General features: G+C 37.9%; 1 protein-coding gene across 1 annotated transcript; it reads right to left on the minus strand.

Annotated features, from left to right (window-relative positions):
• Nucleotides 1–592: 592 nt before the first annotated feature.
• On the minus strand, nt 593–26,856 carry PPP1R3A (protein phosphatase 1 regulatory subunit 3A). Its single transcript, XM_066550756.1, has 4 exons — nt 26,063–26,856; nt 5,529–5,587; nt 5,285–5,421; nt 593–3,064 (listed from the first exon to the last, which is right to left on the minus strand). Exons 1-4 carry the CDS (start codon nt 26,854–26,856, stop codon nt 593–595), a joined length of 3,462 nt encoding a protein of 1,153 aa, XP_066406853.1.

A 26,856-nucleotide genomic window follows, 5' to 3' on the forward strand; every position in this document is an offset into this window, starting at 1 on the left:
AAAACCTTACATTTTTTCAAACAGGAGTACTGCTGAAGCTCTAAGTCGAAATAATGAAATAAAAATTTGGAAAATTGTATTAAACTATCAACAGATGCATTGCTTAGAGCATTGGCTAATTACACTAGCAGATTATCAACTGCAATGTCAGCACCAAAATACTGACTTAGGTTTTATGTTGTTTCTTGTGTTGTTATGTACCACACAGAATCTTGGGAAAAAAATTCCCAGAAAAATATGAAGCTTTAATGCAAAACAAATTAAGGCAAGTAAATGGTGGGTTTAAGTACTACAGAGACATGAAGCATTGCTTTTTCATATCCTGCTAAGAAGCAACAGCTGTACTTCATTTTAACTTGACGTGCTTCAGAACTCATACTCATATAGGTATTTAATGATCCAAACATAATGGTCCTGCATAGTTTAATTACTTATATGAAGGCTCAACTTCATATGTAATCTCTTAATAAAAGATGCTGCTGTGAAAATCTTACTTTGGTTCTAACAAAGAATAAACTCTTTAACAGTGAAAATGCTTTGGTGGAATTGAAGATTATTGACCATGGATCCTGAGCACAGCTGACAGTCAGTGTTATTCCTTCTTAATAGACTCCTTGTTTCTTCTTCCTTCATGGCATAGCCAATACAAGGAGAACAGGTAGAGTGCAAGGCAGACCATCAAATCATAGTGGTAGAGTGTTGCAGCAAATAGAAGAAACAAGAAGAAATAGAATATTTTGAAAGCATTATGTTTTAAACCTGGAGACTCCCTAGGTAAGTTAAATGCTTCACTCTTCTGGTTGGAAATATCTGCAGAATCAGAAGCGTGTTGGCTTTCTTTCTGTGAGTCATCAAGCCAGTTTAGTGTTTTCCCCCCTGTTATTAAATGATCAGCTGGAGAGTCTGTTCCTCCATTTTCTTTGGTAGACTTACTAATTAAAACTTCTGGCCTCCATGACCTCTCTTGTTGGAGCTCTGCTTGACAGAAAAATTGACCTGTATTCCTTCCTCTTCCTTCTCCAGAAATTGCTGAGTCTGAAGCAGAAGGTACTTCTCCTTTTTCAACTTCAGGAGAGAAGCTTTTGTTAAGACATGTTATTTCATTTGTTAGATTTAAATTGTACCTTGACTCAGCAGCAACCTTGGATTCAAATTGTCTATACAGGTGCTCCATGCCTTTTTCCACAGTGGGCCCTTCTGAAGATGGCACTGATGAGCTTTTATAATGGTAACTAGGCACAGTATTTGTGCCAGAAGGTGGCATTTTTGTTTCAGCTTTAGAACAGAAACAGGAAAGTGTATCACCATCCCTTTCTTCCCTATAGAGCTCTTCTGCTTTCTCATGGTATAGATGCTTCTGAGTGCTCAGGGGACTTTTAGGTACTCCTGAATATGAACCCTCCTGCAAATCTTTCCTTTCCATAGCAGAAGCCTTTACTGCTTGTCCTACAGGTAGAATATTGTCTGCTTGTGCTTTGGCACATTTTTCCCTGCTATTGCAGACAGACTTCGTTTCTCCTTGCAGTGTTTCATGTACGCATGCATTATAAATACCTAAAACTGATTCCTTTTCAAATTCAGTGTCATATAATACACCCACTGTGTTGAGTTGACAAAGAGCATAATGTGAACCATCATTTCTCCCTTCATGTGTATCAAACGCTGTTTCCTTTTCCTCTGTGGGCCTGTCACTTAGTGCAGTCTCTCGAGGTAGCTTAGCAATTACTGCTTTTTCACTGCCAGGCATTTTTTCTGGAGCACTTTCTGATGTTGTTTTAATTATATAAGCTGTACCTGCCTCTGCTTTCTCTGTAATACCCCGTTCAGAGACAGAAGACTTTTCACAACTCTCTGCCTCCTGGCAGGTAAACAGCTCCTTTGTGGAAGTCGCGGTCTGAGGTTCCATGCTCTCCCTCACTCTCCACCGAACCTCACTCCCCGTTTCTTGCCACCTCTGCTCTGCAAAGTTTGCTTCGCTTTCCCTTCCCATTGGTCTCCCTTTATTTATGTTGTCTGTCTCTCTGTCTTTTAATCTCCTGAATCCTCTGTGTTCCTGAGTGTCCTCAGGTCGCTTTTCATCCACCCTGGTGGCCCTCGGTGCCTGCTTGTTCTCAGCTGGCAGAGGTGCTGGGTTCAGGGCTTTGGCATTGTGTTTCCTGTGTGCCTTGAAAGGCTTGGAAGCTTCCTCCTCACCGATTGATGTCAAGTCTGCTACTTCAATTACTTTCTTCTGCTTCCCTAAATCTGTGTTTCTTTCTGACATTTCACTAACTCCTTTTTTTTGCGTGGAATCTGTTGAGACACCAGCACATGCAAAAGTGCCGGCATACAAATCTTCTTTTAAGTGTACCTGAACTTTGCTTTCAATCATCTTGATTTTTCCTTCATTTTTGTCAGCATCTGGCGACAATGAATCCGAAGTTTGGTGAGACATTTGTGGTGCCTGGTGCTCCAGAGCTGGATTAGCATTACCATCCAGCGCCCTTGCTATGTGTGCATTTAATTGCATGGATTCGTCATGCTCTGGTGAAATGGTTTCTGGTCTCGTTTCACAGGCCCCTTCTGAGGTACCAGCAGCATCCTCACTGATGAATAACCTCTCCATCATCTTACTTCCCGAGGAACTATCTATTTCATCTTTTGAAATATCTGTGTGCCTCTCTCCTTGTCGGCTTGAGCCAGTAGCCATAACATTGATAGCCTCATTCTGCTTTGTCAGAGGAAAATGTTTTGCCAATAAAAGGCTTTCACTGGTACCAGTATGTTCCAAGGACCGCTCATAGCTGTTTACTGAGCCAGCAGTGACTTTCTTCCCTGGTAGCTGATTATTATAATCTTTTACAGAATACTTAGCTTTATCTTTTAATTCTTCTCCTATCGCATGTGAAGTGTTTTCAGATGAGGAACCGATAGGCATGGGGTGCAAGTCACTGCTTCTTTCTATACAGGTTAGGTTTTTCACCAATCTTTCAGTTTCACTTGGAAAATTAATTGGTTCTGTTGTATATAAATTCCTCTCATCTCTGGAAGAGGTACCTCTAGCTCCTGTGAAGTGCTGATTTAACTGAAACAATAGAATAGAATAGAAAAGAATGATGAAAAAATGCTTTGCAAAAATATGCCGAATGAAGGAGGCAGGATTTCATTATGGAAAGTTTTGTTTTCAGTAACAAAGCTTTTATGGAAACATGTTCCAAATCATTTGCAAAATTTGCATTGCATGTATTTTTTAACATAGGTAATGAGCTTTATGGTGGTGCTGAAAGGAGCAGGAAATAAAATAGTGTTCAGAACCCTCTCTCTTTATTCATGAGTTCAGTAAGCTGCTAGTGGATTTTATACAAATTAAATCTGAAGAGAATATTTCCTTAAAGGCAGGCTAATTTGTTCACTATGCATTTGATTCTTGATTTGGAGAGAGGAAGCCATGGGGTGAGGGGGGAGGACTGGTGCTTAAACAAGGGCATTGATACAGTACATCAGTGTCCGGTAATGTACAGTATTGTCCAGTAAAACAAAGACACATTTCACACTGACAAATACTGTAAGGATTATCTGAGCTTCATTTCTCTCAGGGACCATTTTACAGGCTTCAAACCAGACTGTTTTTAGACAATCTGGTAAGACATGAGTTGGAAATGAGATTAGCGAAGTAAAAGGCCAGAAACTAATCATTCTCCCTCCCAGCTCCCAAATATCATATTGTATTATTCAGCTATGCCTGCTTGTCACTGCACTCTCTTCTCACTTTAGCAGTCACACTGATAGCACTGGCTGATCAATTAGAGGCTAGCTTCTTGGGCACCCCTTTATACATTTGCACTTGCTGTAGATACCCCCATTACAGTTTCTCTTATTAATATGTTTTCTGCAAAGCCTCTGCAAACTATTAATAGTAAAACGTCACTCAAAGAAAAGTGAGGGAGCTAATGTCTCTGCAAATTCTGTTTTAATGACCCTCTGCCAACCAGTGCTCAAGTGTATTTGAGTTCTTCGGTGATGCCAACTGTCAGGATTTAACAGTGAGATGCCTGTGTTTTTTTCCCCTCCTCATAACTGACATTTGCATGATCTCAATAATTATATGCAAATCTTACGATTTCCCCTTCTTCTCACATAAGGCTCATGTTACTTGTCAACTGCACAGCTGTCTTGTGAGCCAATGCCTGTGTGTTTCAAAGATTTGGTTTTATTTCCATGTATTATAAGCCTTCATTGTTTAATTCATTAAAGAGCGCACAGTGCAAATTAACATCTAAATTATAGCTCCCCCTTCATTTATTGTACGGACAAGTCTGGCAATTGATAAACAAATGGTTATATTTGATCCCCTTTTTTGTAAAAGGGTGGACTGAGAACAACAAGGGATTTAGAGGTCTTCCTTTGCACATTTCGCCATAAAGAAAAAAGAACCAAAACGTTGACTTTCAGGCAGTGAAAGGTCCCACAATAGGCAAAAATTTTCAACTTTTTAAAGTAAAAGACAAGAAAATTTTATACTCAAATGAGAGGAATTTTTTCTCTCCATCAGCAAGAAAAAAAAGAATGGTTCCCATCTTTCTCTCTTATCTGATTCAGCATTCACATTTTCACAGGTGATAGCTATTATAATCTGTGATTATGAATCTGTGCACCCAAATGATATGAGCTGAGAACAGACACTGGGAATAATAGATTGCTGTATGTGTCTCATTTATTGCCATTTTTTCTTTCATACTGAAAAATGCAAGGCAAACCACACACACACATGCGTGCACACAAATCCAAATAGATTGAATGTTCACCGAGTGTGAAATTCATTGGAAAAAATATAATGTAAAATACTGATACAGAAGAATCTGCTAATATAAATATATATATATACTTACTATGCTCTTATTGTTATCATTTCAAAAATCTCATAAGTAAACAGTACTATAAATATTTAAAAAATTATAAATAGAAAGCATATATTTTAAGATATTCCCATCCTAGAAAATAAGAGGGAATATTTTTTTATATGTTACCCTTCTAATTCCTTAGAACTGTCTTTTAGAGCCTCAGGTAAAGAAGTAAAAGGGATATGTCATTAATTTAAGACCAGAAAAAGTTGATGCACTATACCGAAATCAAAGCACCTTCTATTGTTGAATCAGTTAGAGATTCAGTGTAAGTACAGACCAAGGCTTTACATTTGTAAATTAGTACATCAGTCAGCTCTGTTAAAAGGGGGCATTTCACCAGCTTTGAAGCGTAAATGGATTCAAATCATTTAATACTGTAGATATAATTGTATAACACTTACCAGCAACTCTAATTCTTTTTCATCATCTTTGTGATCACCCTGGTTGTATTCTGCATTTTTGTCTTTTATATTTTCTTTAGCTAGTTTCTTGTCTTTGTCTTCTGCTTGTGAATAAACAATTTCTGGTATGTTTGTGTCTGAAGAGTTAAAAAAAACAGTTGAATAATTTCCATGATGTTGGTTGTTACACTATTTTTAATTAACATGTGCAGTAAGGAAGAACTAATTAAACCAGGCGTTGTACCTGAAGTCCTTGAGTTATTCCATGTGCCACCATCAGACGTTACCAATATTTCTTCTTTTCTGTGAAACAAAAAGAAACTTCTTGTGTTATTCTGCAAAAATTATTGTTCTGATTCCCCTTAGACTCAAATATAAAGACTACTGGTTAATTACACAACATTTTAATGCTATTTGAAATTCTGAAAATAACAGCTACATAAAATGTAGTGTTTTTTGAGTGACCTGATATTAAGGCTTGGTTATAAGAAAGAATTGGTTGAGAAAATGAGAATGTGTTGACCTTCAGATAACATTGCAAATCTGATGGGTTTTCCCAGGCCTTTTCTGAGAAAGCAGCACAAAGGTGATTAGATGGGTCAGTGACAGGAGAACATAATTTTGGGGTCAGGCAAGGGTCTGGAAGGATATATGTGTTCAAGAGACCAGGACTCCCTCTTGCTTGTGTTTTTCAAATATTTATATATTTACAGAGATGGCTGAAAAAGACATCTTTGTTACCTGAAATAAATCAAAAGATTCTCCCTGCATGTGTATAAATCCTGTTGCTAAACTATGCCTGGCCAGCAGGAACAAATTCTGCCTTCCTCAGCCAGTGCAATTTTTTCTGTTGCTTTGCTGGCAGTGAAAAAAAAGGCCAGGTTGAACACAAAAAACACCTACAGAGAGATGCTGAGTGCCTGCAGACCTCATCAATATCAACTGATATCAATCAAACTGCTAGCAGTTCGAATTGTGTGCTTATAGGGATCTAATTTTTAGTGGAAAAGGAAAAAAATGTTAAGAGAATGTCACTTATGTAAAATGTAAATTATTGTATCACTCCTAATGACTCCTCTATGAGGAGAATTTTTTTTCTGTAGGTCTTAATTTATGTGATTTTCAACCAGCCGTCCACCTCTGTTACTGAAAATTACTTTCTAATTTTCAAATATTAATCTTTTCCCCTTCTATTTTCTCCTAGTGTCTTTCATTTGAATTGATATAACATTAACTCTGCCACCTAAATGCTTAATTCAGAAGGAGGATGCTAAATTTATGCACTATTAAAAGAATGTAGACATCTACTGTCACCAACTTTTTAAAAACCAGTCTTTATAGGGTTTGCCAGCCTAAGCAGACAGAAGCTCTTGCCAGTCTTGCATCTGATCTCTGACACTGGCCACTATCAGATACTTCAGGGGAAGATGTAGAATTGTTGTAGGAAAATACTTGAAGTAATTGGCACTGCCCTCTTAAATTTCCTCTCGGCCATTTTTTTGTTAGAAGCTGTCCTTGAAGCACAAGATTTAATGCTCTCTCAGGGGTTCTTTTTCACCATTAATTGCAATAATACTAAATATTCTTGCAATCTCTATGAATGTCATGTCCCTCTTGAATTCTGGTATGTGCATATCCTCCATGTGGTTTTCACTCTTCCACTCACACTGAGTTGTCCTTTCCTCTGCCTGCAGTTGCTATAATCTGCATTTAATTCTGAAAAATGTGGCAGATCCAACTTTTTGAGTTGATCTGTGGAGGTTTTAATGTAAACCATTTGTGCTTATTATTTATACACAGGGGTTTTGGGAGGGTGGTTGGTTTTTTTTTTTGTTAGTTGGGCTTTTTTTACTGTTCAAAGGCTTGGCCTAGTGTTAAATCTAGTTCCCAATTTTCTTCTGCCCTTTTGCATCTTTTTCACTCACCTGCTTCCATAAATCTGGATACTGTGTAGGTTGGGGTTTAGCTATGATACAGATGCATCAAAACATTTAGGTGCTATTGGGGTGTCTGCAAAGAGCCCCATATTAGGAGCCAAGACATGTATAACACATGAACTGAATCATCACCCCAAAACAATGATCCCAAAACAACATGGGCCCAGCAGGAAACCTTCCACTGCTTTCCAGTGGGGAAAAAAGAGCATTCTAAAGTGTCTGCATTTCTTTCAATGCAGCTGACTGCCTACAGCGTTCAGCCATATGGATGCCACAACTCCTGGAAAGCAGGGATGGCACCACTTGCTGCTACAAGGGACTTTTGTCTACTTCTTAAAGGAACAAGATTTTGACAATTTTTTCATGCAAGAAGCATTCCCAGAAGAAGGGGAACTGTTAATGCCTATATCCAGCTTAACATTCTACTGCTAGCTAGAGTTCATAGCAACTACTGTGACATCCAAGTAGCAGTGCCACCACCCTCATGTGATAAAAAACCCCACTGCACATCATTAATGCAAAAAATACCCAGATTACCAGAATACAGAATATCTGGGGAAAAACTGGAGGGCTGATTGGCCTACTCCTGATGTAGTTGGATGTACAAGCAGGATCCTTACTCTTTAGCTTAATTTTCATACACTGGAGAAAGGAGAAACTGAATTCTGCCCCATTTCCTGTGTTATCTATGCAGTGATTTTTATTTTTTTTTAAATTAAATTTTTCAGGGTAAAAATATAGGCACAGTGTTTGAATAAGGATGTTAAGGCTGAGTACCTATTTTATAAACTTTTAAATGTACAGGTATAAAGATGCTTCAAAATGGATAATTATGGGTGCCAGGATGGTGTTACCTTATCTAGCCTTATTGTTCTAAGCATCTGTGTTCAGGCAGTCCTGTATATCATCCCTATTATCAGAGGTGAGAGATTATCACTTCCAAAAGGAGATTCACTCCCTCTAACATGGGAATCATGAGCAAGATGGGGTGACAAATCCCACGAAGGCACTTCTTTACCTCTGAAAGGGACTGACCATAAAGAGAACCTGAACCTACATCTTGGGCCATTATCTAAAGCTGCATGACTCTCACCTTGTAACTCTAAATTCAAACTGGAATGTAGTTAGGGAGTTTTAGTGGCTGGGACTGTAACACTCAATGTATGTGTGATCCAAGCCCCTCAGTTTTGCTTTTGCTGATTAGAGCAGAATTTTTCCTTAAATTTTGTTCTAGTAGCATCTGTAGCCCTGGTCAACAAGTTTCTTTTCACAACAGCAACACAGGTGAAGTATGGCAATGATAACACAGCCTCACAGCTACACTGCAGGGCTTGTAGCATAATTTCTCTCCTATTGCACTTAATTTTATAAAGATTTCTGGTTTATACCCCATTGTTTGTGCACACCTGCCCTGCAAATAGCTGAGTGCAGGGAATGTCAATGTAGCAGTTATTTTACTTAATTTAATTTTAGATCAGAAATATCTGTCCTCCTATAATTATTCTCATGGGAAATTTAAAATTGGCTTAAATTAAGGATATTGATACTGTAGTGTTTGAGGATCACAAGGAGCATAAAACAAAAGTAATTTAAATCACTACTTCAATTTAAGAAATGATACTTTGAGGCTATGGGTGCATATAACTACAGGACAACCTCAAACCTATTTGTATATCCTAAGGACTGAAATACTTCCCAAAAGCCAATAAAAATTAGCCCCTTCATCAAACAAGGGCAATTAGAAAGTGTTTGTCTAGTTTGTAAGTTTTTTCTCCATATTTCTCTGAAAAGGTCCTAGCACAGTATCAGAATATCATGAGCAGATTTTTAAATTAGAATATTAATTTTTTGTTTCAGCAATTAATTATTGCACTTTGTTGTGAAGTATACTCTAAATTTGCCTCCATGATGAGAGACACAACATTTGTATTCTGTTAAAAAATGTTAAATTTTATTTTTAAGTCATCCAGGTATTCTTACAACAATGCAACTAGAAAAAAAATCCATTATGTCAGATTATGCAATTCCATTCCAGCATAAGTAGCCATAAGCCTGCAGAAGCTCTGTTGCTTTTTCTCATTCAGCTGAATGGAGCACCTCTTCATAAAGTTCAACAGGAACTTCTGAATTTCTACCAGCTTAAAAAGCCCAAAACCTATGCTCATATGATTCATTCTTGATGAAATTATCATTCACTTGTCTTGAGTTATAAAAATAAGTCAGGACTGAAAACAGGTTATCATTGTAATTTTGCATTAGAAAGAAAAAATATGAAGTTCAGGGGCTAGTTAGTAGGACTAAGAGGACTGAAAATGTGACTGACACGTGAAGGAGTTCAGAAGTCCCAAAGTTATACGAAATTGGCATCCCAGAGAGGAAATGTTAAATGAAAGATGTGAAGAGTAGACAGAATATATCTAAGTGACAAGAAAAAAAATTAGCCAATAAACAATATTTCTTTGACTTCATGAAGGGTTGGAATAAACTCAGACATGTCAAAGCTTTTGAACTAGCCCTTTTAAGTTAAGTAAGAATTTTTTAGAAGTGAGGTTTCATCAACATTTCAGATAATCTATAAATGACTCCACAAACAAAAGACTTCTCATAAATTCTTCTACCATAGTGCTAGTGGTGGGGCAGATTCTTATAGGAAGAGAAATCTTGCAGGGCATAACTGATAGGAGCAGCAATTCAGAAAATTTAATTATTTCATGCAGTCTGGGAGCAGAACTTGTTGTTTAAATGTGCTCCAATTAAGAGAAACAGATAATCTCCAACCCAAATATGAGAGACTCAACAGAGGAAAATACATATTCATTTAAAACCTTTGCTATTCAGATCTATTCAAGTGGTCCTATATTGTAACAATATCAGAAGACTTGAAAAATAGAAGCTATATTTAGGAAAAAGAAGAGAAATAGTGTCAAGGCAACTACAGGCCCAGGTGTCTTTGAAAAGTTTTCACAATAGACTTAAAATAAAAATGAGAACAGAAATATAGATAAATGGAAAATGGCATAAAAATGCCAGACTCACCTGATAATATCTGTCTTTGATAAGATTACTATATTTCCCTTGTCTAAAAATCAGTTATCTGGACTTCATTAAAGCATTTGTTGTGCAGCCACATGGGAAATTTATTAATTAAACAGGAGAAGAGGGAGATGAGCAGAAGAGCTGGGCTGTGGGAGAGGGGCTCAGTGCCAAGCAGGGTCCCAGGAGCTGGGCTGTGGAGCTAGCAGGCGTGGCTGGGGAATCAGAGAGGACAAGTCATGTAATCAGACTTACTCAGTCATGTTATTACAGACCAAAGCACAAGAAGTCACAGTTAAATTAAATCCATGGTAGAGAGGAAGTTGGGAGACATCACCAACACAGAGGAGGATTGAAAGAAACCGGAGGCCTGGAGGATCAGAATAATAGATAAGGGATGAAATTCAAAATTATAAAGTGTCAGGTTATACATTTAGGGACTAGGAAGAGTTTATGCCACAAAACTAGGCTTTAAAACTTAGAAGAAACAGGTGAACAAGAAAAATTGGACAGTTTCTTTGCCAGAAACCATTTCCAAGCCACTGGTGCAAGATGAGATAGACACTGTGATATAAAGGCAAACAACGTTCAGCAGCAATGGGAAGGTCGTCCCGGGTATGAAAGATTTCCAAGAAATGTCCATGTTGTGGCACCAGGCACCAATAATAACTCCTCTAGAAAATTTGACTAAAATTTCCAAGAAAGATTGATTCAAACTAAAACATGTTCAGAAGAGGACTAGAGGAAGACTGGCAGGACGAAAAATCTATTTTAATGAAGTAGACAGATTAAGTAGTTCTATTTTCAGCATAACAAAATAAAGTCTGAGAGAAGGAATAAATGCCCTCTATTGATACAGCAAAGGGGTAAATACTCAAAAGACAAAAAAACCAGCAAGACTGTTAATGCATTAATATAAAGAGTTGACAGAAACATTTGTTGTGAAAACTTAAAAGAAGATCTGTAAGCATTAGAAAAGAATATCCTGTAGTTTATCAGTGTATCAGACACAAGAAACTGAGAAGGAACTGTTTCAAGAGTGGAAACAGGAATATATTTTTGGGAATGAGATTATGCAACACATTTCCAAAGGGAATAGAGTTCATGATCCCATAGTCACAGTCCAGCCCTATTTCAAATGCTCCTGTGCAGCTATATGCCCTGGGAGTTATGCTTCCAGGATTTTTAACTATGGAGCAGGAGGTGTTTTGGTCTGGCCTGAAATAGGTTTGGGACTATGGCCAGGAGTAACAAACTTCATAATGGGTGGGGTTTATCATAGCTTGTCATGATTTTAATTCACACACCAATATTTGGCTAAAAATGTGTCTGTATGTTTGTATAACTCAAGGTGCCAGTGTGCTATATCCACTTATACTAGATCATATCTAAATCATATTATATTTATTTTTAAATATGTGAAAGAAAGGCCAAAATTGTTGGATTATGGAGAGATGAAAATGTGCCTGAAAAACTCTGAAATTAATGCAACCTGATCAATTATACACTATCTCATATTTAAAAGAAAACGTGGGATAATATTATTTAGTCTGAAATTCAGAGAGGTATGAGGTTGTTAAAGTATTCAAAGAATATATTTCTCAAATATTTAGTTAAAGTATGTAAAAGGGAAAAAAAAAATTAACACTATTTTATTTCAAAACAGTCTTAGGTTTTGTGGATTCTTTCATGCTTCTGATTTTACTGTAGATTCAAACTCAAACCAAATCAAAATTCTACCCTGAAGGTAGAATTGAATGTATGGAAGTTGAGGTAAAGCTAAAACATCGTCATGAAAAGAGCTGGCAAGACTCAAGTTGTTAATCAAACCATAGCTACATTTTAATTTCAGGACAGATTTCTAAGCCTAAAAGTAGTCTCATACAGCAGCAACCTTCAATACAGCTAGTGCTTTTGGATCTAGTGCCAAAAATAGCCAGCCTTGCTGAAGAATGATGCCACTGGGATGTAAACAACATGTGAGATCCCTGAAATGAAATAGTTACATGTGTCAGCAGTGCTTTACTGAGAAGCAGAGGAGCAAAAAGTAAATTAGGGCAGTTAAGTACTCATGTTTGAGCTGTCACTGGAGCCAAACAGGCAATCCTACACAGAACTGCAACCCTATGGAGCAGGGAAAGGGAATATGGGGAGAGAAGGGCAGGCAGCTTAGTTTGGTTATTTTTGTATCATTAGCAGCAGTAATTTCAGAAAGAAGTAGAGAAGAAAATATCCGCATTTAAACAAGCAACAACAAAAAATATTTTAAGATGTTTATGTACACATCAAAAGCAGAAAGCCTGCAAAATGTCTTGAAGACCTGGGTGAGAAACTAGAGAAAGGTTTTCCACATGTAAATATAAAATTCCATAGTATTGTATGCAATGCCATTCAAAATCCACAAACATGCAACAAGAATGAATTTCTCAGGAAAAAGGAATTTTGGAAAGGATCAAGAATAATTTTGTATGTGTAAAGTTCTAAGCAGAGCTTTAAAGTTCTATTCAATTATTCATAAGGCTCAGAAGGATAAGAATTCAAGGTATTTTTTTACTAACATAACCCCCATAACATTGGCTTGCTTTAAAATATTGCTCTATTTGTAATGGTCTTAAAATACCAGTTGGACAGGGGAGAAAATATTTCCAAAACCAATTCACACTGAGAGAAAAATGCAAGAAGGGAAAAAACCCTTGGTACTATCAAAAAATAAAATAGAAAAAAAAAATTAAAAAAAGTAAGCTTCATTCTTTCATTCTGGTTTGGGATCCACCAAAGATCCTGATGTGGACTTCCAAAGTGTAAACTTTGACTTCTTTTGTGATGGTGTCTCCATAGTTAATTTTATTCTATCTCACTGAATATATGAACTAAATATTTAATGAGTAAAGACAAGCTCATTCTTTGCCTCCATATTGCTCAGTTCAAAACTCACTATGGGACAAGTCTCCCTACCAATCTAAACTTATATCTGTGTTCTCAGAATCTGAAGTTATAGTTTGAGAATAAAACAACTCCACAATTTATTATCGCATGCAGTTCTTATTCTCAGGCCCTGGTGCTGCCAGGGAATTCAGAGCTGAGCTCAGGAAGAGGAGCTACAGCCCTGGCTTGAAGCCACCTTTGTGCCTGCTGGGGTCTTGCCTGGCTGTGCCACAGCACCACCCAGGGTCCCTGATGTGGCTGGAGGTGACAAGGACGCTGAGAATTACCTGTGTGCTGGCTTAAGAGGGAAAATGTATTATTTCTCCTCTGGAGAGTTTCTAACATGGAAGACTGCCTGCTGGAGGTGTGTCCAATGGCCTCCCCACCGATCAGTGCTTGAGCTCCTATTTCAGGACTCTTGAAAACTGAGAGGCCACAAAACGTCTGCAGCAGAGACGCGTGCAGTGAGACACGTCTGTGTGCCACCACCTGTGTGCTGTGGAGAGAAGCCATAAAGTGCATGTTCATCTTCCCAGGAGCAGACCAGAGCTATGCACAGAGGCTCCAGTGCCCAGAGTGCCTGGCAGTGCTGGCCTCACTGGAGCCAGCCAGCTGGGGGGCAATAGGATCTGGCCTTCTCCAGAGTTCTACCTGCAAGTTGTACCTGCCCAGGCTTTGAGCTCCCGTGTCTGTAGGAAAGAAAGAGCCTTGATAAAGCTAAGGAGCAAAATCATTGTTATTGCCAGACCTGGTGCTTATCTGTTTACCTGCATATTTCATCTAAATGAAGGCAGAATATTATCTTTATGAACGGTATGCTCTCATTTGGAATTGACACTAATGAATGCAAGGCCCTTTCCCCCTCTTGTTTGTACCATCAAATTAATTAGCTCTATTGTGACACCAGTATTTTTCTCAAGTAGTTCAAGGCTTGAGCGTTTTCCTTTCTTTTTCTAAAGGGCATCTTCAGTGCCCTTTATCTACCATAAGAATCATGCATCACTTGTATTTTTCACAACTAATGCTGTTTATTATAAAAACTGATTGTGATGTGAAGATTGTTATACTGTGTGGCAAATTGCCCAAACAATTACTGTAAATGCATGAGCCATAAACTGTACTGCCAAGGACACTGGTAGGTTAGCTACAATAAAAGAAACAATTAGAGTCTGAGGTGAAAATAATAGAGATGAGATGACAGTTATTGAAAAGGCAGAACATCCAGTTTAATGTTGTAAATATAGGTTTGTAGATTACACTGATGGTTTTAAAGTGTTCATGACTTATTGAATGGAATAGAATATTCCATACTTTAGAATGGGGCCATAATTATTATTTCCTTTTAATTGTGATGTCTGATGCATTTGTGAGCAGTTGTTGAGAACATCTACACATTATACTGATTCTATTTCTAAATTATCATCCTGCTTCAAGGGTTGGAGGTTTTTTTTATTTTACTTTCTTCGCATTTTGTTGTTCAGGGTCTGTTCTGAACAAAGTATTTTCTCTTGAGGAACGTGGAGTGCTTAGAGGGTTACAGCAATAATTATTTCAGTTTCAGCCTACACACTTCACTGCTTTAAATCATCATTAGAAGTTTCATCCCTCAGCAACTCCTGCTGAGACTGTCTTAAACTCCAAGAAACAATTAGATAAGAATAGCTAATCTTTATAGCAACTTGTATATAAAGATATTGATAAGAATTTGCCAGAAATTAAGGAAATATATTTTTCTTCTTAGAAATCATTTAAATACAGAAAAAGGTTATTGCTATGATTGCTAAAGAATTTCAGTAATTCAAACCAGACTTGGAGTGTATGAAGATTAGGGTGCATAAAAAAAAAAGATGTGCACCCTACAAGAGGATGTGTATATAACCTATGGTTTATATAACCTGTGGTATATATAAAGAAAATGCAAGAAAATTGGCATTACTGCCTGAGAATATTAAGCAGTCCTCTGTTTCTTTTTTTAAGAGACAAGACATAGGCATAAAAGAAAAATAAAGTTCTAATATTTGACCCTAGGGAGAGCACTAAACAACTGGACACAGAATTATGGCTGTCCAAGAAGGCAGAGGTACTGGACACATCAAATCAGAACAGGGAAGGGTCTTCCCAGGGTTTAGAGGAGAGGATGAAATGAGCAGCAGAGTAAAGGGCAGTTTGTGTGAGCAGCCTGTGTGAGCTCTAAACTACCAAACCCATTAGTCAGGGGAAGCTGGAAAAAGCTCTAAAGTGGCTCTGAAAGCAAGTTGCAAGGAAACTAAGTACTCATCTAAAACACTTTTCAGGGAAATGCTCTAGGTAGTTTTCAGGCTTTTACATCCTGTTATAAAAGGATGATCTTAATATGAGTTAGGGGTGTCAGAGCTGTGTTGGAATTTGATGGAGCTGCACAGAAGTTCAGGGAGGGGTTGGGGAGCACAGCTGGGGAGGTGGCAGAGCTGTGGGCCTGGGCAGTGGCTGCATCCTCAGGCTGAAATAACTGCCTCTTTCCAAAACTCAGGGCAGAGTGCTGGGAACTAGACCTTAAGTATAGCAGAAGTCAACAGCCTCACTAATTAGAGACAAACCAAGCCTGCACAGAGCAGTGTGGCTGCACAGAACTGTGGGGCTGCACAGAACCAGCACCATTCCTTGCTTCCAGGCTCCTAATGGGCACTCCTGAATTCTGACTTCTCAGGTGGCTTTACCTGAAATATGGCCAGTTCCCACCTAAAAGCATTTTGGCTTCAAATGATCCCTCCTTGTGCAGATGTCATGTTATACATGCCTGAACCATAACACTGTTATTACATGTCATGTGTGGCAGTATCATGGCCATCTGTTTATGCAATTGTTTGATTTCAGGAGATATTTAAAAAATAGAAGCACAATAGAAAAATAATTTAATGTAAAAAATGCAGGTAATAATGAATTAAAATTATGTTAGATTCAAAACTGATTGGACCACAAAGGAAAGGATTCAGAAGCAAAAACTGCAGACAAAATCAACATCTATAAATGAAGAGCCCTGTGAACACTGAGCAGAAATAACTGAATAATATTTTAAAACATTTCCATTACAACTGATCCTATTAAAATGAAGCTGTATGTAAAATAGGAGCCCCAATTGCGAATCTAGGCAAGACTGATTTTCTTATATGACCTTCAACTACCAGCAGTGTTAGAGAAGTCTCAACCTAGTTCTTAGTAAATAGGTGTCACCCAACAAATGGGACTGACACTAATTAGCTGCCTTGTTGATAGTCGGGAAGCAGAGGACAGAGGCAGGAGGTGGCGTGGTGCACTCACTGTTCGAGCAGCAGGTGAGGGCATTTGCTGGCTGGCATAGCAAAGGAGGCTGGCACTGCAGCTGCTGTTTGGAAACCACCCTGGGAATGGAAGACTCCACTTCCAGGAGAGTCAGGCAAGCAAACTTCACAAGCATTTTGAATGAAAACAGAGCCACAAAGAGCCTCCACCGAAATGTTGGAATTTTGAGGAAGACAATATTAAACAGTAGTATTTCTTCACCTTGAGGAAATACCCCTTAGTTTTTGTCTTCTCACCTAAGAAAAGGGGCTGTTATCAGAAGAGGACAAAAGGTGAGCCTGAAAAAGGACAATAAAGATCTGTCAGTAACTTCTACACAAGGAGAAATTAGAAAAGAAGTTTGGAAAGTGAAGTTGAAAAAGATGCTCAGAATAAGCAATATATGGTATGATTAATAGTATCAAGGGGGACATTTGATCAAGAGAGCAGCTGTAAGGGAATTTAAGCATTTTTTCTGCAAAGATAATTCCCAGTAGGATTCAGACAATGTTTGTAATAAATCTATTTTTATTAAGATTATTGGATTGGTGTTATCCAGGGGATTATATTTTCCAATTACTAATATTTTCATTTTTCAGTCTTAGTTTATGATTGAAGCAGGGACATGGGTGGCACAGAACAAAATGCATTGGCCTGACTTGGGATGAGAATAATCATCGCCTCAAAGCAAACAAAGTCCCAAGAAATTAGTCTTTATTTTCTAGCTCATTAAAAAAGACCTTGAGTTTTAATAGCAAAACATTCATACTTTTTTTTCTTTAATATAGATGTGTAAAAAAAATGTATATGTCCATTTGAAGATTTTAGTGCCATCCAATCTGAACCAGGAGCCCAACACCAGTTTGGTGCCAGGCTCAAATACAGCTTTGATATAACACTGGCTATCCCCAAATCTCATGACTAAAGGTATAAAGACTGCAGAAGAGCCAATTGCACAAGAAATCAGTTATACCTCAAATTAAGTTATAGAAAGTACAAACAGAAATGCTGCCACTTTATTCAGATCCTTTCATAACTCTGTCATGATTGTTGTACCTGACTGTGATATCCATGTAGCCATGTTGAAGCAATACTTGTTCAGAAGTGTTACACACATGTTTTACATGTGGATTGGTCAGAAAATTCATTGATTATTTTGACAGAATGGGCTAAGTATTTCATAAATGGAGAACCTCTTTTCAAAAGATTCTCCAGGGCAGTGTTAGAAAGTCTACAGAGAGATACATTGTGAATTAGTAATGCAGGACTTTTCTATTTGGATATCTTTCTGGATTTCTATTTGGATATCTATCTCCAGGGCCGTGCTGTTGAAAAAGAGGAAAAGGTGAGTGAGCAGTCAAGTTTTCTGAGGGCTAGGCTTGGCCTAATGTGAGAGGATATGCTTCATAGGTCACTATTTTGTCTGGAAGAGGTATGATCAAGTATCAAAATGGTTTTAAAGAAAGGAGCTGGGGCCAATATTCTTCTCATGCTTCTTTTTCCCACTGCTTTAAAATATTGGAGGAAAGAAACTTTCAAGTTTTGTCTATTTTAGATAAATCTGAGAGGAGAAAAACATTAACCTATGTTGCCTCTGGTCGTTTTCTGAATCTCACAGGGGAAAAATAGAGAAGGAGCAGTCTCTTCCTGGGGTGTCAGAAGAGAGTATTTTCCAAGAGGCTGCCTGCAGTGTGCAGAGGCACATATACAAGAAGGTGGGAAGTGCCTCAGATAGACTGTAGAGAGATAGACGGCAGCCAGGTGAGACTAAGACACAGATACCACTCCTGGGCAGGAAAACAGAAAGGGTGACAACAAAAACAAAACCTTAGACAGTTGTTCTTAAGAGAGGGAACTATGATCTAAATCTTGGGAAGCAATTGTAAATTCAGTAAGTATCTCAATAGGACAAAAATCCCAGGTCTCATCATGACAAGAGACTTTTATAACCTTTTTTCATTTTTCACATGTTTACTACCACACAGCAAGAAGGCAGCTGTGTGATAGGTATGGATATTTCTATCAAGAAGATATGGAAAAAAAAACTTAGGAGACCCTGGTTCAGATTTACTAGGGTAGCTGCAGAGACTGACAAAGTCCCCAACTCTCTACCACAATATGAAGTGTCTCAGCCTAGCAAATCTTATATTTATCACCCAGCGTCTATAAAGGTTATTGCAGGGACAACAATTTTGCATCAAAACAAAATGTAAATGCCAATCCACTTGGGGCACCTAAGTGCAAGGCAAGAAAAACCTGCCAGCTTTGCCTAGCTCCCACTCAATTATGTAGCCCAGTGCCCTTTAGGACTACAGTTGGTAACCAGCAGTAATAAATCTTCAGGTTTAGTGTCAGAATATCAGCTGGTTTCACTAATCAGGAGGAGAGTGGAAAGACACTTAGAAAACCAAGCCCCCTATTATGCTTTGGCATGTCAACTAATACTTCTTGTGTGTGTCACTGAAGGTCTAGGGATCAAATAGCCACTTCTAACATTCTCCCACAGTGTTTGAAAGGTCTTACCCTCTCCTTTGCCCTAAGACAGGGACTTCATTTAACTTTCAAAGTATTTGTTTGGACCATTTTTCCCACCTTTTGTAGATGAGAAGATAATCAACATTTTATATGGATTAAAATTTAAAAATACCATGGGCAATTGGTTCTCTGGACCTACACTGCAGCTGAATCTATAGCTTCAATGTCAGAGTTGAGGTGCTGGGACTGGATCACAGCTTAAAGTTCATAATCAGAATAAACAGCTCAGATGACACTGGTAGTCATTGCAATGATTAAATATGACTCCAGTGCTCTTAGCTAATGTTGCACTAACTTTAAACATCTTTTCAAGACTAACATTTAGAAGAGTCAAGTTGAATGTAATGGAACAATTTTTTTTTCCAAGTGAACATTTATGAAATGTAGTACCTGAATGGTGGACAGGAGAGAGTATTGAAATGGTCATTTACAGCCTGGTTCAATTTGCAAAATAGATATCTTCCTAAACAAAAGAATCATTGAACATACAGGAGTTCATTTAGCAATGTCCTTCTATTTTTCCAAAGGTCCTTTACCAGCAATCTGAAAGAGCATCTGGTCCTGTAAATATTAACATTCAAGGATTGTTTTACACATGAAGAATTCTACAAAGTTCAGTGAGACTCCTGATGTTCATTAAATTATTTATTACGCCTATTGCAGGATCAAGCCGGTTGCTGAATTTAAAAGTTCTAATAGTCAGCCATAGTAGTGTTACAGTATTGGTATATTTAAATAAGCTGATGAAATTGTAGCAACTGAGAAAAATCTTAGACGTGTAAAGCCAAGCAATGCATGGATAATACAAGTACTTATGATGGCTGAGAAATTAGAGCACTGGTTTTATATGATTTCATGCAAACAACTGAAAAAGCTTTGTAGCAACCAATATTTCCCACACAATAGAACACAAATTTCTGTTCTGTAGCATTGGTGAGAGCAGTTTTTAAAGCAGATCATGGAAATGAACAAGAAACCACTGATACTAATAAATTCCAGTGTAAATACTCTGCTAGGATTGTCAGTACAACAACATGTTATTTTCATGTGTCGTTCCTATAAGTTTTAGAAGCTTCTTTAAATATTTCTAGTGCAATAAATGGATGGCAGAAGGGTGGCACACAAAAGCAAAAATGTGACAAGTTTTCAGCTCTCAGGTACGCTCCAATTAGGAGACCACAAGTACAGGAAGAATGTGTCTATTTGTCTGTGCATGCCATTCTAATCCACATGTTCCACCTCTTTCTTTAACACTTCTGTGATGGCATTCAAAGACTTAAGCCATTAACCTAAATATCTATCTTCAGGGTATTTAATAAGTTTCATATTTCAAATAGTATACATGTCCAGATTTTGAAATAATATGATTAAACAGAAAAGAAACATTGATCATAGTTTCTGGCCAAGTGGGATTGTTCTCTATAGAATATTTTTCAAGTGGTTTATTTCAGCTTATTTTAAATTACCTTGGAGAGTAAGGCTGCAGCAATTTCCTCAAAAGATAGCCCTTGAGTTGCTGTTAATAAGCATTCCTAATGCTGAGTCAAACTCAGTTCTCCAGCATGCTTTAATCTCACTTGTCTGAATAATATATTTTAGAGCACCTTAAATAATTATCTTGTGTCCCTGATAATCATGATCTTCAAGTATGTAGAAAAGTCTTATTTTGGTTCCAGTCCTACCTAATTCTACAGCTGAGAAAGGCTGGCAATGACCAGGAGGCAAGAGAAGGTCTGGGAATACTAAGTCACATTAAACACAGAGAGAGGAGTGTTCCTCATAGCTGGCTCCCTGTGAATGGATAGCTTCTCTAGCAGCTGCTCTCTGGTAAAAACAGTGACTGCAGTCACTTCCTATTAATAGCAATAAACTTTAGTCAAATCCCATATCTGTATGCTGATCAAGATGTAACTCGTGACTTAAAATGCCAGAAACAACCTTGAGATTAAACAGAGGTACACAAAGAAGATGTGTGTTTTAACACCTTTCCTGCTCTTCTTTTCCCTTCCTGATTATGGTGACACACAATCAAAAGAACAAGGATTAAAAGGGAATGTAATTCAAATGCCATATTTTAAATGGACCAGATGGGAATGATACAGTTGTTCTTCATAGCAAAATGCATGAGAGATTATTTCCAAACATCTTTGTCAGAAGCCTTTGATTTTTTTTTTAATCACATCATGAGCTTGTGGGAAAAGCCAAGAGGAGCAAAACTGCATTTCCAGCACAACCTAGGCACTGGTCTGCCATCTGCCTGGGAAGACAGAGCACAGTGAGCACAATGCAGTCCTGCCAAGCTGCATCTTCAGCAAGTTCTACCTCCTTTGCCTCCCATCAGAAAGAGATGATCAGCATTTGAAGAAGGAAAGGCACTCATGCACAGAAGAACTTTTCTCACTGGCAATTTCTTAGAGACCATTCAGCATATATGCTGTCAAAGTTGGCATTGGCAGCCCACAGACATGGGTTTTAATCTCTTCTTTTGCATTGTGCTCATAGAGCAGCTCTTGTAAGAGCCATTGCCCTATTCTGTGTTGTGTTTCAAAGTGGCATCATGGAGGAATGGGAATTGATGCCCTATCACTCAAAAAAGGTACAGTTCAGCAACTACAAAAAAAAGGCATAGGATCAATATCAGCTGGATCACAGTGATACACTTGTGGATCAGTTCAGAGTGATATATTTGTTGGCTCAGAGAGCTAAGGGAGGATAACTCTTAACAGTTGTGACAAAAATGCTAGCCTTCCCCTTCCTTGTCAGAGGACAGGAGTCCAAACACGATACCCTCCTGTTAAACAATTCTCATGCTTATCAGCTGCTTTCCCGGTGCTGTCACTTGTGCTCTTGACAGATGGCAAACCAAGGCCAAGCACAGAAATGGGATGTAGCATCCTCAGTGACAGGGGACATGGCTTCCATAATTCTATCTCTGCACCTTTCAGCATGATCTGCAGGAGTCTGCCTCACACAGCAGCCAACCACCTCCTGTCTGATCAGACCAATGCAGAAGCCTGGTCCACAATAAAATCACATGGTCTAAATTTGAGGACTGAGAAGAATTCACGTTCAGAATCATCATCCATATCCCAAAAGCACGAGAGTCAAAAAAAGAGAAAAGAGTGGAGCTGATGCAATTAATTTACATTTTTCTGGCTTGTATGTATATATGTATATATAATTTTATGTGTAAATATTTTATTTATATTTATAAATAGAATGGAAATCAGGCCTGTTTACTGGTAGAAGATTTTCCTCTTCCAGTGAGTCTTACAATTTTAGGACTCAATTTTTCTCCTAAAGTATATCTCTGACTATGTACAAGTTAAGCAAATACTTTCATACAGACCCAAACATAAATTAATTAATTTAAACATTATTTTCCCAAACTGTATTTTGTCCCTGTGCATCCTTTGAAGACTTTTGAAAACCATAAAAATTGTTAAAGTTTATGAGGAAATAATTTTAGATTGTTAAAATATAGCTAGAACCAAATACTTTATGAAACTTTAAGAGAAGATTATTGATTCATACCTAGACACAGAAGCAAAAGCAAATGAAACATGAAATGAAGAGGCAGACTTTTAAGTGATGTGGTTCCAAATATCCAAATATAGACAGTTTTCAGCATTAATTATTTGATGCAGTTTTGCTTTTTACTATAATTTTTTTTCAGGTGCAACTTTTGAGGGTTAAGCTCATTTTTAAAATTTATTTCTTAATAATGGTGTCAGAAAACCCTATTAGCCTCATTCACTCATCTTAGTCCTGGATCATGTTCTAAATGGTAACTTGAAATAGTCATACTATTGTGTTTCCCCAGTAACTTCCTCTGAAAGTGAATATTATTCCTTTCAGTTAACTAACATAACTAATCCTTGCTAATGACATTTAATGAGCCACACAAGTATGCCCTAAAGTGGATCAGACTCTCTTCTTAAAAACCATGATCCTGTCCTGTCTTATTTTATAGCTGCATAGGTAAATTGCACATTTTAAGAGAAAGTATAAATATCTCAGAGCCAGAAGTTAAAAAACAATTAAAATGTTATTACAAGTTTCTAAATTTGAAACCGAGCCCTAAATGAGTGGCCTTTATAATTATCCTTTTGTTCAGACTGCTGTAAAGAAATCTTTAATTTAAGATGTCCAACTCATGGGTATGGATAGCAATATTCCCTACCTGTCACTTTATTGTGAGAATCATAGATAAAATTGCTTTTACTTCTATCTATTTGTAATGTTGCAACTCCAAGGACAAGCTGGTTGTGTTCGATGACTCCCCCACTTTGCTAAATGTTCTATAACCAGCCAGCATAGCACATAGAAATGCTGTGGAGTTTATCATCCAAATTGAGAGAAGAGAGAGAGATGGGCTGGTGGAGGAGAGCTGGTAAATGGGCAGCACTGCTCAATGCAAGATGAAGGAGTAACAGCACATCAGCAGCCCCACTTTGCCAGTTTTGGGGGGTTTGTTTTTCCTGTGCTTTTTTTTGGGATATCAAAGCAAAGGAGTTTTAATGAGGGTCTGAAGGAGAATAATGAGGTACTTTTGCAGATGTCTGCAGGGTGTTCCTCCTCACTCAAAGGGGCAACATGTACAAAGACACTTTGAAAAACAAGCGAGCAATGGAAGTTGGCATCTTAGTTCTTTTGAAACAAAAGACCCTGATGCTGACCTCATTTGCACTGGCAAAAGCTGTGACTCTTGTGAATTCAAAGAAGTCCCTGTAGCATAAAATTAGTCCTGGATTACATGCTGCCAGAACTGTCTTTCAGAAGCCTTGGTGACCACTGAAAAAATATTCCAAAGATAGTTGCAGCTCATTTTTGCATTTATTCTAAGTTCTCTGTACATTTTTCTGTTACTAAAGAGAGTCTTGAAAGTGCATGGTTGTTAATTGTTTGACTGAAATGTGTAGTAGATCCTAATGTAGACAAGAATTTAAACCACTTTGGTTTAAATATTTCAAACATACATGTGTATATGTGTCTATTTGAACAAATATATACACATAAATGTATACATACATACATATACACATATGTATAAACACATGCACCCAGATGCATTCCTCTTGAGTCTAACATAGAGGGAGACAACTTTTAAAGTCTGATTAGAGATAATTTTATATTGAGAAGAAGACATGTTATCTCCTTTCCCATTTTTTAAAATCACCCTGACTGATTTACACATAAATCATTTAATATATCCATATAAAAGAATATCCCCCAGAAGGAAGGCTTCTACAACTTTTGCTAGCATTATGCCTGTCATGAGAAACTTTAGGGAATTAAACCTGTAGGAGTCATTTGACCTTAGATGTCAATGGTACCTAAATTTTCAGGTTATTCCTGAAACCATCTGGAAGCCCAGGGCTCGCTAAATTGAGACTCAGCTCTCCATGTCCATCATCTGTTCCTTGTGGGCCACCTCAGCTCAGGTTGGAGTCATACTGCCTGCACATGCCTATGGTGTTTGATATCACAGCCCTTCTGCAGGGCATCTCGGGCTATCCTACTTATCCAGAACAGGCCATGTGACACTCCTTAAAACCTGACACAAATGTCAGGAATTCAACACAGGACCTGTAAAAGCATTGTTCCCTCTGCTCTGACATACTGGGATGCTCCTTCATGGAAGTATCATCTTGAGGGCTCCAGAGTTGGCCCAAAGGACACTTGTCAGGAGAGCTTTGTGGACTGGCTATGAACCAGACTTTGGGCTAGTTTTGGGGTGGCTCCCACCCTGTGGTGTTGATACAAGCCCTAAGCTATACTGTGCACCTCTCCTCACAGGGCTAACGTGTGATTAGGGCTGGCAGAAGTTCCCAGCACAGCAAGTCTGGTTTTGGGAACGAAAGTTCGTCACAGAGGAAGCCCTGGCTGTCTCACTTTTCCTTAAGCTCTCACCACTACTGCAGCTCTGTTCCCCCTTCCCTACCACTTCAGTCCAGTGGAAGGGCACCAGCAAAATCAAACAGCACTCTCTTGTTTGGAAAGAGTATGGGAACTAAAACCCCAACATAAATTCAAAACCACAACGTTAACTTAGTTCTGACATCTGAGTATTGAAGAGAACATTGCAGGTAAAATACAGATTTAATTCTGCAGAAGTCCAAATGATTTATAGTAAATTTGGGGAGGAAAATAAATGAGAATTAGATTTTTGCATGCAACATTGTTTTGCTAACAGAAAGAACATAATTAAAAACATTAGGAAAACAGAAGTGACTATTCTCAAGTGTCTCTCTTTATATGCTATTAGAGTATAAGTTAACAATTGCCACTTTATAATTAACATATTACTTGTCTATATTTAATCAGAACAGTATGGTATATAGAAGATAAATTCTATGCATTTTTTAATATATTACCAATTCTGCCTTATAAAACATACTTCATTTCACCATTTGTGAAACAGAAGCATGAACCAGTGGCAGGGAAAAGGAATTATAGCCCTAATATACAACTTGCAGAATAGCCCAACCACATGCAGAAAAGTTTGTACCAGCTATTTTAATTGCTGGATTCTTCCCTAAGTTATCCACTTCTGCTTTATGAACCACCAGTACCATTTCTGATTTAATAATTGTATGTAGAGAAAGAACCATGAAATAAATTGTGTGAAAACCCTGCTTTTGTTTTGCTTTTAAATTTTTGTTGACTTACAAAGGAAATGGATGCAAATTATTTTAACTGTACAGCTACCTTAGTCTGGAACAACGATCCCATTGACATCAGCTCAGTTTCTGTACTACAGAGATCAGAATTGGTACACAGTGCATAGAGGGTTTATAGAACCTCACACTGCTTTTCAAATGAATGCCATGCATAAAATTATTATCTAAACTAATCTGTCTGCAGAAAATCACTGGTTGATATATACAAACACTTTACTGAAACAAGTCTTGGTCTAATTTTTCATTTACAAAACAAAAGTAAAATAGAAGAAAATAACATGGGCAGTCTTGACTAAAGTAAGCACACACAGAAAGTCAGAAGGAGCCAGCTATATTCTGAATTACCAAAAATTAAGGTGCAACCTCACCTGCTTTGTGTTGTCTTTAAGCAGCCTTTAAGACTCCTATCTGTAGCCTCTTTCTGGGATTTATTATCCACCTTGGGCACAGTTTCTTTCTTGTGACAAATCAGTATGTAATTTTTATCATCATTGTTTGCCCAGAAGGTACCAACTGATGTCTCGTAGCGGATACAGAATTCCACCTTAACTCCATCTTTCTGGAAAGGAGGCACCACAGAAATCTTAAAGCAAAACTGATCCGTCTCACTACCACAAGAATTAGGCATGAACTCTGCGAGTATGTCATAGTAACTGAGCCAGTTATTCAATGTCATTCGAACATACACCTGTTTTTCAAAGGATACATTGAGGACTCGTATAATGCCGTTCATACAGGTAATCCCAGGCAGGAGCACGACTGACTCCAACACTACTTTCTGCTCTCGCACTTTTTGTAAAAGTTCTTCTTGAGAAGCAGGTAATGTAAACTGCTGGGAGAAAAAATATTCATCCTGAGGGAAAACTTCATCTTCTACATAATTTTCTTGTCCTGTATTAGGAAATTCCCAGATATCGAACTCTTTAACAGAGACAAGATCAAACCCAAATGCATCAGCAAATGAAACTTTTCTTGAGATGTTGGTGGGAGTATCTGCCTCCTCTTCCTCTGAAGCTGAAGAATTCCGTCTTCGGGGACATGGGGAGAAACGAAGTTTAATGTCGATATTAACATCTTCGTCGTCTGAAGTGGAATCATTTCCCGTGGGGACTCGTAGGAAGTTAGCCCTGTTAACCTCACGAGGTCCTTCAAAAGACTCCAT

Source organism: Molothrus aeneus, chromosome 5 (genome assembly GCF_037042795.1).
Source record: "Molothrus aeneus isolate 106 chromosome 5, BPBGC_Maene_1.0, whole genome shotgun sequence".
NCBI lineage: Eukaryota > Metazoa > Chordata > Aves > Passeriformes > Icteridae > Molothrus > Molothrus aeneus.